We start from the raw sequence: 15,857 nt of genomic DNA, 5'->3' as shown, positions 1-15,857 counted from the left end.
TCAGCCTAGAAATCCAACGCAGGATAATTCTTACCAACAGGTGCTACTTCGGACTGAGTAGGCAATTGAGAAGCAAAGTCCTTTTTCGACAAACAAAAACCAAACTCTATAAGTCACTCATAATACCCGTCCTGCTATATGGTGCAGAGGCTTGGACGATGACAACAATTGATGAGTCGACGTTGCGAGTTTTCGAGAGAAAAGTTCTGCGAAAGATTTATGGTCTTTGCAAATTGCAGGCCACATCACTTTCGACTGTGCCCTATTGCAATTTATTTCGTATTTAAACTAATGTATCCAAGTAGGTAAATCTTTCGTTATTGTCCTACTGCATTTAGATGCAGTTATTTTTCGTTATGTCTTTATGCACCTAACTATATCTGTTGAAAAGGATCATTCGAATTGTATTTTGAATATAAGTTTTTTATTATTTATATTTTATATGTTCGTTTTTAGCGTAAGAAAACAAATTTCAAATTTGTAATGCACCAGTAGTACTTATTGAACTAATTAATAACACCTGGTGGACACATAGTTTGTGAGACCCTGCAGTCAAATCTGAAAACAGAATTTTTTATCACCCACAGATATTCTGTAACCTTCGGATTTAGATTTTACGATACATAAAATTTCACTATATTGCCTCATCGATTATAGATCGACTCTGTCTGCTTGTTTGAAGTCAACAGCGTATTTTACGATTATTTAATTTTACAAAATTTATCAATAGACTGAATCGATTACATGTTCTATGTTTGGATAGCAAAACGTTTTAGAGTTCACATTCTTTTACGTTTTTTAAATGTAATTTAATATTTTTATGCACAATGTCTAGTCAGTGCGTAAATGAATGAAATGTTTGAAGAGAACCTACCACACCATGTTACAGACTGCTATGTTTGCCTCACGAATATTAAAGGTATTGGACCGAAGTCTAAACATACGGTTAAATACCGTAATTTACCATCAGCTTTAAGACCTATCAAACACAGTGAAAAAATTCCTATTCCAAAAGCACCAGACTCTTGGTGTCGATGAAGAACTAGAATCGTCTAGCTCTTCAAGAGATGTTACAGAAACCGCAAAGGAAATGACAAGCGATCATTTATTTGATTTACCAGGATGTTCAACAGTGCCGCATCTAATTTCACAGAATGAACTTAATGACTTAGTTCGAGGTCTAAGCCTTTCAAAATCCCAGTACGAACTTTTAGCATCCAGACTAAAAGGTTGGAACCTTCTCCAAGTGATGTAAATATTACTTTTTACAGAAAAAGGCAGAGAGACCTCACAAATTGCTTTCTTCAAGAAGGGGATCTAGTATACTGTTCAGAAGTTAATCTTTTGTTTAACGAACTAGGGCAGAAGCATGATCCAAGTGATTGGCGTTTATTCATTGATTCTTTTAAAGCACATCCGTTAATTTGAATATGGTTGGACAATATGTGGAGACCTAAAAGTAATAGCCCTTCTTCTTGGAATGCAACTAGGATTTAAGAAAAATTGTTGCTTCCTTTGCGAATGGGACAGCCCTGCGAGAGACTGTCACTATGTATAGAAGCAGTGGCCAGTACATAAGGCACTCCCTCCGGGACAAAAAAACAATACCAGTAAACACCTAGTTCATCCCAAAAGGGTACAAGTATTTTCTTATTTTACAAGAAAAATTTTGTTAATGCAAAAGACACAAATGGTAGAGGGTCCTTCTATCTGAAATAAAAATTTCCAAGCGTCATTGAAGCAAAAATTGAAGAGGGCATATTTCTGGGTCTCCAAATAAGGGAACTAATAAAAGATAAAACATTTGAGGAAATACTCAATGAAACGGAAATACGAGCCTGAAGTACTTTTAAAAGCGTTGTTAAACATTTTCTTGGAAATGTGAAAGCTGACACTTACAAAGATCTTGTGTCTAAACTACTTACTGCCTATAAAAAAAAATGGGTTGCAACATGTCCTTAAAATTCACTTTCTGGACCCCCATCTGGATTTTATCCGTGAAAATTTAGGGGCGGTAAATGACAAACATAAAGAACGGTTCCACCAAAATAATTCTGCTATGGAGAAACGGTACCAAGGCTAGTGGAGTGCCAGTGTACTTTCCGATTCTGCTGGACTTTGTTAAGGGATACTTCAAAAACAAAATATCGCCGAAAAACATCGACAGTAACATTTTAAGGTACTCTTTGGTTAATAAAAAATGTATCTATCGCAATTTTTTTAAACCAAAAGCCTCATACAAAAAAACTATAGGTGATGTAATAAATCTGTAGTTATTTTCTGCATTTGTGATGATGTAAGCTTACCTGAGCTTGGGTAAATAATACTCTCCGTTTCCTCCGCTGTGTCAAGGGGAATTGTAATGGCTTTGAATCAGTTACATTACATGTGGCTAGGCTACCCATATTGGCCATATGTCCCATTGAAGTAGTCGCTGACCCACCCATTAACCTGGTAACTGCAAAATTGAAATACATACTTAAATTAAATTTTTTAGTATGAAAAAATTTAACTAAACTTATTACTTATTACAATTATTTACTCTTAAACATTATTAAGTTGGATAAAAATAATATTGGCAGAGTAAGTAGTACGAAAATATTTTTGAGCAAATAAAAAGGTTAATAGAAAAATCAACAATGCAATAAACAACAACCTAATAACAAATATAATTGTTCCAAACTCAAAACCCCTACTTTGCAAAATTTTCTCAAGTCACCTCCGAAGTAGTCGTCGCAGAGTGGCATTMGAACTCTTAGTTTCAATTAATTTTTTCATTATAACAACGATTGAGTCAGAATGTTTCTCGGTTAACCCGCAAATGAGTTAAATCCAAGAAAAATATTTCTCTCTACATCAATTAGAAACCAGGTTTATCCGGTTAAATAAAATTTAAACTTTCAATTTGCCACCACGCATTTCGCCATTAAAGTTGGTTTAATTGTCTTTATACTACATCAATAATTAACTTGAATATTATAAACTTAATTAATCTTAAAATTAATCTCAAATAATAATTTTGTGATTTACTTTTGTACGGTGATACATATGTATATGCAAACTGTTTAATTCCTTAATTTCTGGGGCTATCATGGAAATTAGCGAAATGAGAAATATTTTTGTTTTACAATTTTATCAATATAATAATTCTTTTACTTTGTTTTAGGTTCAATTTACACATCTGGTTGTTTAGTTCATATGCTTGTTCACCTCGGTCGAAATTTACTACTTATACTGTTTCGACTATTTTTTTTTCGGTGATAAATAAATAAAATAAAGTAAATGGTGCTTCAGAATCGACGATTAACAGTTAGAAATCTTACCGACATTGTTGAAATATCGGAAGAATCAATGAAAACCATTTTGAAAGATTAGAAAAGTGAAAGCACGATTGATTCCAAAACCACTAACTTTTTTAGAAAAACGCCGATGCGTTAGCGTCTGTGAAACAATTCTTACCAACTACCAGGATGTCATGAAAAATATTATTACGATAACTTTTAGATCTATGTTTACGACCCGTAAACGGCTGAATATCACCGCAAAGGGGAGCCAAAAAAACTCGTCAACAGTTTTCTTGGATTATCGAGTGTGGTGCACTCTGAATTCCTTCCGACTGGCCAAGCTGTCAACAGGGAATACAATTTGCTACTTGCGATGATGCAACGGCAATGTATTATTGATTCATTTTCGCCTGACTTAGCTTTCTGGCTACTCAGCAAACACACACGGAAAAGGTTTGGAGTCAATTGAAAAATGAATCGCAATACGCTTTGAAGGCTATTCCGAAAATTGACTTGAACGACTGGAAAAAAAACGTTAGCACAAGTGTAATAGTGCAAAGCGGGATTTTTATTTTAATAATTAAGCATTTTAAAATTATGAACAAAGTCCTACTATTTTTTGCTCATAGTAGAACATTAATTATTTCTGGTATTAAAACGGTGATTTCACCACCGTCATTGTGCAGGACATATAAATGTTAAGTTATATCAGTAAAAAACAAGTTGAAAGGTTAAACTCGAACAAGTTTCCGTTAGTTTTTCAGTTCGATAGTAAGAAGTAGTAAAAAGATCTCAGGTAAGTAATTTTATGACAAATAGTTATTTTGCTGGATAAATTAATATTTGAAAAGGGCAAAATCTTTTTCGCATGACCAAATTAATTTAATACATTAAAACTAAAATTGAATAACCTTTTTTTTTGTCTTCCCAATTAACAATCAGCTATTAAACTTGCTTGTGCTCTTCGTTTTGTATTTTTTTTAATGATCAAAATTCGTTGACTGCTATTTTATCAATGAACATAGCAAATTTACAGCGGGGACAGCAACCAGAGTAGCACTACAGTTACAATTCAATTTGTATTCGATTAAAAATTAATGTTGTAAAATAAGATTTAAATTGAAATTAGCGTAATTCATCAATTCATACCTGTGCGCAATGACGGTAATCAACCATACCAGCGTACAAACAAAAGGAGGTATTGTATGTTTGCGAAAAAGTCCTTTCAGTAAAACCTTGGATTAAAGCTACTTTCAGACACAATTTTAAACTAAACTAAATTGGTTGGCACAATAGAAAAAATAAAGCACATTATTTAAATATACATAGACTCCCTCAAAAAATTTAATAAAACTCTGTCATTTAAACCTTCAGTTTCATGGTTCCACGCAAATTAAAACCTTTAACATTTTAAATAATAATTGTAAATGTTGTGCATCTACGTATAACATATTTAAGTATATGTTTGTAGAATTGAAATATACATCTTACGCTTATATTTAATTGATATAAAGATAACTAATTATTATTTCTTTAAGAAATCCTCAGATTCTTTTTCCACGTTTCAAGCTGACGCCGGGACAAAAAATTAGCTTTAGTCAGTTGAGAATATAAATTTTAAAATGTTAAATATTGCAAAAGTCTTGGTGAATATTGTGAACAGTCAGACACGAAAACTATATGTGGCTATCTTTCGATTATCTCCATCTGCAATAACAACATCTCTTGGATGCCAAAGAGTATACATATGTGACACGTTTAATCACAATATCTCAGTTTTTACTCAAGTTCTCGCTTGCGTGAAGAAACAAACACTTGGAACTCAACTCGTCGCATCATTCGGGTCATTTATATACACTATAACTCCAGATCTATCTTAATTTGTTATAATACAAATAACTGCTAGCTGAAAACTACTGATTGCTCTCTTTTGCAACAGGAATTACATGTGAAAGCAACACATCGAGATGACTTCGTATACGAATACCTCATTAAAGTGGCATAGCCGCTACCATCACGAAGGAGAAGGAAATGTATTAGGTTGTCAAAAAAGTCTTGCGATATTTTTATTGAATTTTCAATTGTTCATAAATTTTTTTTTGATGAGTCATGCCCAGCTCTTCACCGATGCTACCTCTGCTACTATGCCGGTCTTTTTCGACCAATTAAGCGATTTTATCGCAATTTTCGACAACAGGCCTTCCGGAGCGTGGCGCATCTTCGACCACCTCTACACCAGAACGAAAACATTGAAACCATCGTTGTGCGGTGGAAATGGAAACTGTATCGAGTCCATAAACTGCACAAATTTTATTGGCGGCTTGAGATGCATTTTTGCTTTTATCGTAGAAGTACTGTAAAATAAGCCGTATTTTCCCTTTATTTCGCTCCATGTTTGCGACGCTATAACTCACGAACGACTTAAAAGAAACGATAATCCATCAAAAACGTTTTAGCGCATGAAATGAACTTTCCAAAAAGGKTTAGCATGACTCGATGCGACGAATAAAAATAGAACTATGCGCTCTCTGCGCGAAAATTCCGCAAGACTTTTTTGACAACCGAATATATTAAGCAAGAAAGGAAAGGCTAAGTTCAGGTGCAACCGACAATTTTATATTCTTATAATTAAAACCAGGGAAAAGATGGGAATCTTAGAAATTGTATGTATACATACATGTATGTAAATTCGGCATAAGATTTATTAGAAAAACGAAAGTCATTATATAAAGTACATATATGAAAGTTGAGTTAGTATCCACCCGATATTATTCATTAACTATTTTCACTTGGAGCAAAGTCAGTCGGATGTTTGATAATGGATATGATTATAAAGGAGATAGGTCAAGTTTTCGCTCATATTTATCTATTTTTGGCACAAAGATACACTGTCATGATTAAAACACGCTCTTTCAATTTCATTGAGATAACTGAAATATTGGCTGATATATCCACCATAAAGTCAGCTGGAGCTCGAAAATCTATATATTAAGTATATCGGGGATTAGGGATTTTTAGCATACACACCAACCATTGTCAGAGAAGGATTATCCCTGAATTTCAATTATATATCTCAGAAGTTGACCGATATTTTCGGTCAAAAGTCAACTATAGCTACTGGGGTCCACATATTCGGTACCTAGGGCCTTGAACACTTTTGGTTGGATTTGTAAATTTTTTTGTCAAAAGGTGCCTTACTTTATTACTTCAAAATTTTATTCCGTTATACTAATTACTTTTGAATTTGTGTACTGGAATGTGAAAGTCAAATAGAATTTTAAATTGTGTAATATTAGAAGTAGGCGTAGTGGTTGTCAGACCTTACCTATTTTTACACTGTAAAAATGATACGTACTAGATTTTGTCGAAATCGGTTTGTCGTGTCCCGAGGTATGGGATTTCAACGAAGAGTGCCAGGCCCATTGTTCAATTTTAACACCAGCTCTCATAAAGTCTACTCATATCATCCCAAGGGTAAAATTTAATGTATCTGGCATAGTCAGGATTATGGAAGTGAGAGGAGTTATCTTCCGATTTCATACATTTTCACACTATCGGTATAAGTTCATATAGTAGTCGAGCTTAGCAAATTTGGTAGTTGTAACTTTAGTTACTTGTTTACTTTGAAAGAGATGAAATGGACAAAATTCATCTTTCACAGTAGTATATAAAAAAGTTTTAGGTGAGACATTCAAACGTTAGCTGAACAAAACCATAATACTCTGTTGCAACTGGTTGCAAGAGTATAATTACTGCGACAGTTATATTTAATGGTTGTTCTATTATTAACCAGACAATCCAATTTCTAGTTCTTTTCGATAGTTCTTTTTTCTATAATGTCGTAATACCGTACTTTCCCCCAAAAAGCAATGATTTATTAGCAACGAAATCCTTTATAATCCATTTTTTTGTAAACTAAAACAAGTGGCTTCAAAAAAATTCTATATGTCATTAACTAATAATTATAATCTAACTAAAAAAAATCATATATATGGTAGTAGTAGTACACTTATTATCTACAATATGTGTCAGCCACACTAAGGCGTGGCCAGGTCCTCTAATATAAGTATAAAAAAAATATGTTGTATTACATATAGAGATATGTAAGTATTTTACTATTAAATTAAGTTAAAACTTGGTTTTTTWCACAGTTTTGTTAAATTCAATTGCAATAAAACATTACATTGCAATAAAGAGCACAATTCAAYTTTCAAGTATTGATAAGAGACAAATATTTGCTCAGAATGTCTTTAAATAGTTTTTATATTTTGTATAGTTTTTCAAGTGGCACCCAAAATTTCTACACAAAAAATCGCTTTTATGTATATGATAAATAATCAGCCTAAACCAACAATGACTTAACTGAAACTATGCAAACATTATACTTTTTGCGTAGTCATCATGACAATGGAAACTGTTGGAAAATAACTATAGATAGGAAATATAGAAATATAAAATTAAAAAAAGGAAAAAAAAATGAACGGGAACTTACGCTGTACCGAAGCTATAATACTTCACATGGTGCATTTTTTATAGGATAGAAGGGTATAAAAAGATTTGTTTTTATATAAATAAATTTTTTCTATTGGATTTGCTGCTTAAGGTTACAATGTATACATATGTATATTTTGATGACGGCGCTGCATAAAAAGGTGCGCTTTGAACAAAACTGCTAGGAAAGAAGAGTTTCTTTATGTCGGAGCAAGGATCGGTAAATATGTCATAACAATTATTTTTACATCAATGCAAATGATGCTACATTTGTTACCCTAACTAGTTGAGATAGATATAACAAGTTTTAATTTTTGTAAAATTTCAGATACAGCGTTGCCTCTTAGTGTTCATGTTCCGTCGTACCATATAGAACTCTATTAATCGAAATCCTAACTACCACAATAAGATACAGAACTGTATTTTTGAAAAGTGGGCCTGGCCCCGCTCTTTAAAAAGATTAATGTATATATCTGCTAAACCGCTAATGCTATAACTAGATGGACGTAATCGCTCCATTAATCGAACACCTCTAAAGTGCCTTAACTAAGCTCTAAATTAAGATATAAAACTATTATTTGGCACAGGGAATCCCAGTAGCAAGCAACCTGCGGGTAAAAAACTTTGAAAAGTAATGTACATATCTTCTAAACAACTAAAGCTAAAACAGCCAACTCGGGGCAGCATAAATATTATGGGAACTTCTACGGCAGTCCCCGGTCAATCCCCATATAACGGTACTGTTTAAAAGTACTAAAACCGAAATAAATAACTTAATACGCCTGAGACATTCAATTATACCTCCGAGTTGGTTAGAGAGGGATTTATGGGGGCCGCTATAAAAATTGGTTGATAGGCGTGGCACCGATTAGAGGGGGTCTCGAGACCCCATGAACCGATTTCGACTAAATTTAGTGCCAAACATACTTTCCACATAACACAGTTTTAAGTTCCATTTGAATCCTCAACTTTCCAGAACACAAATCAAGAGTCATTAACATAACGAGATGAAATAATAATTCCTATAAAATGTGCCGCTTTATGACCAAAAATTGCCCAAATCCAACCGAAACTACAAATATTATTTTCGTTTTTCTGACAAACCTTGTGCCCAATATGTCGGTTAGTGTATGAGTTATGTATAAGATATCTATAAAAATACAAATTAATTGCTGTTCGTTAGTTGCGGTGAAACTCGAGAACGGCTGAACAGATTTGGCTAATTTTAATCTTGAAATATTCGTGGATGTCGAGGAAATGTTTAAACATTGAGAGAATATGTGAAAATCCCCAGGAAGGTTAAAAAGTCTGTATATATAATATACAAATTAATTCCTGTCCTTTAGCCTTGCTAAAACTCACTGCACACAGCTGAGCCATATTGGCTATTTATAAGCTTCAAATATTCTTCAAAATTCAGGAAAGGTTTAAATGGTAAGAATATTTGGGAAAATTGCGATGAAAATACTAAAACCACTTCCTACAATGCACATATATAATAAATTGCGGTTCGTTTTTCTCTCGAGAAACGCAAGATCGTTGTTTTTCGTTTTAGATTTCAAATGTTTATCGTAGTCGAGGATGGTTTAAAAAGTAAGAAAATATCAAAATCTATATACTATGTAAAAATCATTTGCTATTACTTAGTCCCGCTAAAGCTCAAAAAAGACTGAACCGATTCGGCTAATTTAGATCTTGAATTACTTGTGGAAGTCCAGATGAAGTTGAAAAGAGAAATAAATATGAAAATGATTAGATGCTTCTGCTTTTTCTTTGGTGTGTCCTCCGTCGTTCAGGAAGAATAGGTTCTTAGCAGTTATCTGTCTTCCTAACTACATATTTATTCTCAGGAGGTAAAAATTAAACTTTAGCGAGAACTTTTATCAGTTTGATTAATTATAGTTTACGATGCCGAGGAGAATTCGACCTCACTTAGTTCGTGAACTGCAGCACTGATGACCGCAGAGAAACAGATCAAGAAAATAGTCATGTTTATAATTACATCTTCAGTGAGTGTCAAAGAAATAGATAGACCTATAATGCAACCAGTTCGTGCAAACCCAGACATAATAAAATTGAGCGATTCAGCAGACGCAGTGCTCCTTTTATTCTGGAACGAATTGCATTCCACAATGATCCGGCAATAGCTTATTGTGTCAACAAATCGATAACAATTGGGGGAATAACAACAATTTGTTAATATTTTAAGGCTTTAAAATACAGTGAGGAATATACTAGATTATGTTGTCTTGAAGGCAATGTAAATATAACACAATTGGTCCCTCCACCAGATCCCTTTCTATTATTAGTTTCTGGGATTGGAAATGATTCTATGCACTTTTTGGCCACCATTCAGAAATATAATACCTACTTCCAGATGACATCGTTTAGCACTATACATATTACACAGGACCATTTCCATAAAAAAATCGCAAGGCCAGTCGTGACGAATCAACTAGGAGTTTCCCAGGTTTTGTTATCCCAAAAGAAAAAATACAGTTTATCGGAAAGAATTAAATTGATTAACAGACTGTATCACAAAAGTTATCTGTCAATACCAAATTGAAACCTTTAAATAGCCAGTATTTCAGGAAAACTCTATTTTTTAAATACGTTTATTATATAAATTATATTTTTGTGGTTTCACTCAGATTTTATTGTTTAATTAATATTTATAAAGATGGATGAATACAACAGTACATATATGAATACAACTGAGCACAACTGAATATAACTTTTAAGTTTATGAGGATTCAACTCCTCTTGCAGATGGCCACTTTTATAATGATCGATCCAATGATTTTGCATTTTCTCATAACTTTCTGACGCTGTCAACTAGCGTCAGTATTTTTCCACATTATTAGTACCGTTATGCATTTATTGTGCTGGAATTCCAGGAATGTGAACTTCATCATTACTATTTACTTTGTGGTTGATGCAGGGTTGCTGCGTTTGACAGCAACGCATCAAAATTCTTACGTTATTCCAGGAATAAGAAAATGAAGAACAAAATAGATCAGTCAAAAGCGATTTCCAACATAATCCAGCATACGAAAATGAGTAGCAAAATCAATCATCCAAAGATGATACCTTAACTACCACCGTTGTTAAAATTGAACGTCCTCGGATCGAAGTAAAGTCTATCTAACTAGGCTGTTTTCGATGTAGGTATGTGCCTGTTGATTGGCGAATCTTTACGCAGTTACTAACATTCAATTTGCGGAAGCAATTACTTATCTTAAATTAATTACAATATATCTTATAAAGCTATATAGCGGGTATTTAAATTTAAATAGTCACTCTTCTTCTTAGAACGTAACGTTATTAAAATAACAATTTTTAAAGCAAAAGAAAAAAATATGATGTTTCAAAACATGAAAAAAGTGGTTGGTTTTGTTTACTTTTTTAAGTTCGGTTTGTCAACGTGTTACTCGTGTCTTCTTTTTACTAAATAATATGTTTTTTCTAAGATTGCTCTTATGTATTCTTTTGCCATTTATTAAAACTGTTGTAAAAATATCTTTCTCGATAATTTTCTGTAATAAAACTTTATCCAATTTGTTGCCAAGTCTCTTGTTGCGCCTTAAGAAGACATTTTCACCGGGATGATATGTTTTCATATTTTTATTTTGGTTACGCCTTTTTAAAGTATCTTCCTGAGCTGCAACCAAAGACTTCTTAAGACTTACTAAACCTTCTTCTGAGTTCCCGTGAAGCGCATCAATTGGCTTAGCATTAATCACGGAATGAATACTGCAATTAACTTATGCGTTGCTAATAATATTAATTCGATAATGTCATCAATTTGCTGCTGCTGTTTAATACATCTGACAATTTCAAGTAGTGTGGAATGAAACCTTTCCACTTGACCATTGCTTGTACTGTAGAGAGTTTTTATTAAAAACTGACTAATAGAAAAATTGTTTCTAAGCAGTGTCGTAATAACGTTTGATTTCATGGATTTTTCATTGTCAGAAACGATAGTTTTAGTATTTTGGAATACCAGCAAGTTTTCTAAAAGTGCATATCTGATATCGATCATGGTTCTGGACGCAATAATTTTCACAATAGCAAATTTAGTTAATTTGTCTACACAGGTAAGGAATAAATGTTTGGAAAGTATAAATACATCAATGTGAAGGATTTCTCCTGGTTTATTAGGAATTGGGCTTTGACCTATCAATGCATCTGGCGGTTTACGTTGGTATTTATTTTCTAAACATATTTTGCATTGTTTTAAGTAATTTTTTCATATTTGGAAAATAGTACCCTCGCGAAATTTGCTGAAAGTTTTCATGTAACCCTCGATGGGCCCGATTGTGCTCGGTTCTAATTGTTTCCAGTTGGTCATCCTTATTGATTAAGTCAATGACGAAGAGCTCAGTATGAATAAACTTAACGCCAGGAAATACCGATACTATAGAGTTTTGAATTTCATCCAATGTGGGAAGAGTACAGTGTATTCCATTGGTAACGTCAGGGTTAATAGCAAATTTAAACACTTAATGAGATTTTCAACTGAATTGTATGTGATAGTATGTCTAATAACTTTTTGGAAAATAATTTTTATATTTCTACTGCATGACCCTAATTTAGATAACAATAGCTGATTTCTAATTTGATTTACGGAGTTTCTAACTGTTTTTATAACGTTACTTGATGATATCTCACTATGCATAGTTTCGGACGAGGYGATCTCATTCAAGTTGTGAGAAAACTGTCTTGATAGTGCGTCCGCTACTTTATTTTCTCTTCCGGGCTTATAATAAAACTTAGGCGAAAACTCCTCAATAAATATTAGTGGTTATGGTCAGTAAAAATTTTGATATCCTGTATTCCATATAAATAATGACGAAGTGTTTTCAACGCCCACACTACAGCAAGTAATTCACGTTCATTTACAGTGTAGTTTTCTTCACCCTTCGAAAGTGTTCGTAAAATTATAGTTATTGGACGCCTTTTTTGTGACAAAACCCCAAAAAGTGCCTTCGACGAAGCATCGGTTGTAAGCTCAAATGGTTGGTTATAGTCAGGATATTGAAGTAAAACGTCCTCAGAAGCTAAAGTATGCTCAATTTTTTTGAATGCATGTAATGCTTCGTCGTCGCGATTGATTTTGATCTGTTTCGACTTTTTTGTACTAAGATACAGAATTAAAGGTTTTACGATAGAGGCATAATCCTTCACAAAACGTCGATTACATCCGGACAGCCCGAGAAATGAACGCAAGGCACGCTGTGTTCTTGGGGTTTATAATTGATGAATCATGGACCTTATCTGTACAAGTTCTTATGCCTTTTTCAGTGTTGAAAATTTTTGCAAGCTTTTTTGCATATAATCGATATGCTTCAAATGCGATTCTTCATTATATATGTATATATATGATTATGTCGTCCACATAAACGTGGCAGAATTTACCAATAACTTCGCGTAGCACATCATCAACAGTCCTTTGGAATATACTGGGTGCGTTCCTCAGACCAAAAGCTAGCCGACAAAATTCGTATTTCCCGTTATTAATACTGAAGGCGGTTTTTTGCCTGTCCCGTTCGCTCATTACAATTTGATGGAATCCGAATTTTAGGTCTAAGGTTGTAAACCACCTTGAACTTCCTAGGTTAGCTAATATAACGGTTAATATAATTGGTATCGATCAGGAAGAGTTTTTTCATTGATTTTTCTAAAATCAATTACCATACGTAAATTAGGCTCTCCATTTTTATCAACGCCTTTTTTAGAAACAACGTACAACAACAAGATTCTTGGATGATACCATCTTTAAGAAGCGATTTTATCTCATTGTTAATAAAGGGAGCTACTGATATAGGCTATGGATAGCTTTTGGTGTAAATTGGATCTTGTGTAGTTGTACGGATACTGGCCTGAACTCTAGTATTATACGGCAAAGCACTATCTGGATCAGCAAAGGCATTAAAATTGTTATTTATAATCGTACGGAATTGTGGCTTATATTTTACTGGTACTTATCGTTATTGGATTTACAGTGTTACATGAAAGAAAATGTAWTTTAACTTTACCATTTCGATAAAATAAATACCCTCTAACAGTGTTCATTTTCGCATCGATTTGTTTTAAAAAATCGTACCCGATAATACCGTCAAACGTACTTAAGATTGGTAGAAAAAAAAAACGTTGAAGTATGTTCTAAAATGTTTATTTGGCATTTTTTATTAATGACATTATCACCATTTATCGATTTCAGTTTAAAACTATTTTCTAATTCCTTAATACATTGAATAAATGGTAATGGCTTAATATAATATAACCTGTGTCAATAAGAATGCGAAGCTCCTGACCGTTCTTGCTCTTTTTTGTAATAAACGCCAGGAGCGATTTTAGTTTAAATAATTGATTTCATCTTCACATTCCTAAATCGCGACATTAACTTCATCGTAATTATAGTGAGCTTCTTCATTTTGATTACAATTATCATCAATGCATTGGTGTTCATAATCATTCGAAGATGACGCTTCTTCTGGCATAAAATGAATTTTCTGTATCTTATTAAACGGCGAACGATCAGATAGTAATCGAATATTGCTACGCTTAAATGCCACTGTCGGAGCAGGAATTGGATTCTAAATTATATTTAGGGATAAACACCTTTGTCGGTAAAAAGCAACTTCTCAAATTATTACGTTCTCTGTAAAATCAATTTCCATAATGCTTATTTAAGTTACCTAATGCAAATGCTTCTGCGAAATCATAACGCATATGACTAGTTTGAAGCTCTTGCGCAACTGGTAATTCTGATGGAAGGTTCTTTGGTCTAGCGGAAAATAAGACATCACATCAACGGCCTTCGAAGGCCAGATATGAAGACACGTAAAGCATTCTCTCTAGCCCGTTCGTTGAAAGCAGCTAGGAGCTCGATGTTACCGCTGGAGGTCATAATCTGCTTATTAATAATCAAAGATAACATTTTGTCTAATCTATTGTAGTAATCAGTGAGAGACAAATTATCCTGTCTTAAAACGTTTAACTCATTCTCTAATACATATAACGGTCTTTTATCTGAATAAGCCTGTTCAAGCCTAGCGATTATTGCTTTAAAATTAAGTACAGTAGCTGATTCGATAATTTTATTTCTAAACATTCCTATAGCAATATAATACCTCTTTTAGCCCTCTTTGTAGTAATTCATAGCGAATTGCGCAGCACTTGTCGGCGAGAAAAGAACACAAAGATAATTTTCCTTAAAGCAAGCTTAGAAACTTCGACTTGGAACGTTAGAAAGAAAAAAAGGTATTCATACAAATGTATAGAAGAAACACGATAATTTATTTGATTTCAATATCCCGCACTTTAGAAAACTTTTAAAATTTATTTATAAGCCAAAAAGAGTAAACATGTTTGTTATTCCAGGGATAAGAAAATGAAGAACAAAATAGATCAGTCAAAAGCGATTTCCAACATAACCCAGCATACGAAAATTAGTAGCAAAATCAATCATCCGAAGATGATACCTTAACTTATACAAAAGTTAGGTCTTTTATTTATCGATTGAGGTATTACAAAATTTGCCGGATCAGCTAGTGTATACATATGTATATAAAATTGCTTGGATTCCGATCCTATGGCTGACGTTTTAAACCATAAGGTATTTCTCCGGCTTTAATCCTTGTAAGCTGCAAGGTGAAATAGGCTAAGAAGGGGCATAGTGATTGGTATTTGCATAGGGTGATAAATTATCTCGGACCAGCCCTGGTGTTGCAACAAGTTGTGAGAGTATAAAAAGGTAACAAAATATGAGGCATCTAAAATATTTAAGTGTTAAGGTATTATGCGTAGCTTTATGTAATTAATCAGAATTGGAATATTATATAATAGTCATAAAGTTGTATATTTTGATACGGTTATTACATCAAGCATTCAAAAATTTAATAGTTAATCTAATAACGGGTGAAACTACGAATAAATAAGGAAAGGGGGATCTTGCAGAAATTCGCTAACATTTCAATATTCTTTTATTTATATCATGTCAGACCTTGAAAACTAATTAAAAGAAGTTTTATTTTCAGAAGTCAAAATTATATTACATATATATGTACATACATATAT

General features: G+C 33.2%; 1 protein-coding gene across 5 annotated transcripts in view; it reads right to left on the bottom strand.

Annotated features, from left to right (window-relative positions):
- LOC108971097 (homeobox protein Nkx-2.1) overlaps positions 1–15,857 on the bottom strand; it is a 130,662-nt gene that overhangs the window by 44,712 nt on the left and 70,093 nt on the right. For all 5 annotated transcript variants that reach the window (XM_018936928.1, XM_018936925.1, XM_018936930.1 and 2 more), the window contains one exon: positions 2,307–2,458. In XM_018936928.1, coding sequence (XP_018792473.1) covers positions 2,307–2,458 — 152 coding nt within the window. The remainder of the gene's footprint in view (positions 1–2,306; positions 2,459–15,857) is intronic.

Source organism: Bactrocera latifrons, unplaced genomic scaffold (genome assembly GCF_001853355.1).
Source record: "Bactrocera latifrons isolate USDA-ARS-PBARC rearing strain unplaced genomic scaffold, ASM185335v1 scaffold_322, whole genome shotgun sequence".
In the NCBI taxonomy this organism is placed as follows: Eukaryota; Metazoa; Arthropoda; class Insecta; order Diptera; family Tephritidae; genus Bactrocera; species Bactrocera latifrons.
This window is presented reverse-complemented; position numbering and strand designations above follow the sequence as displayed.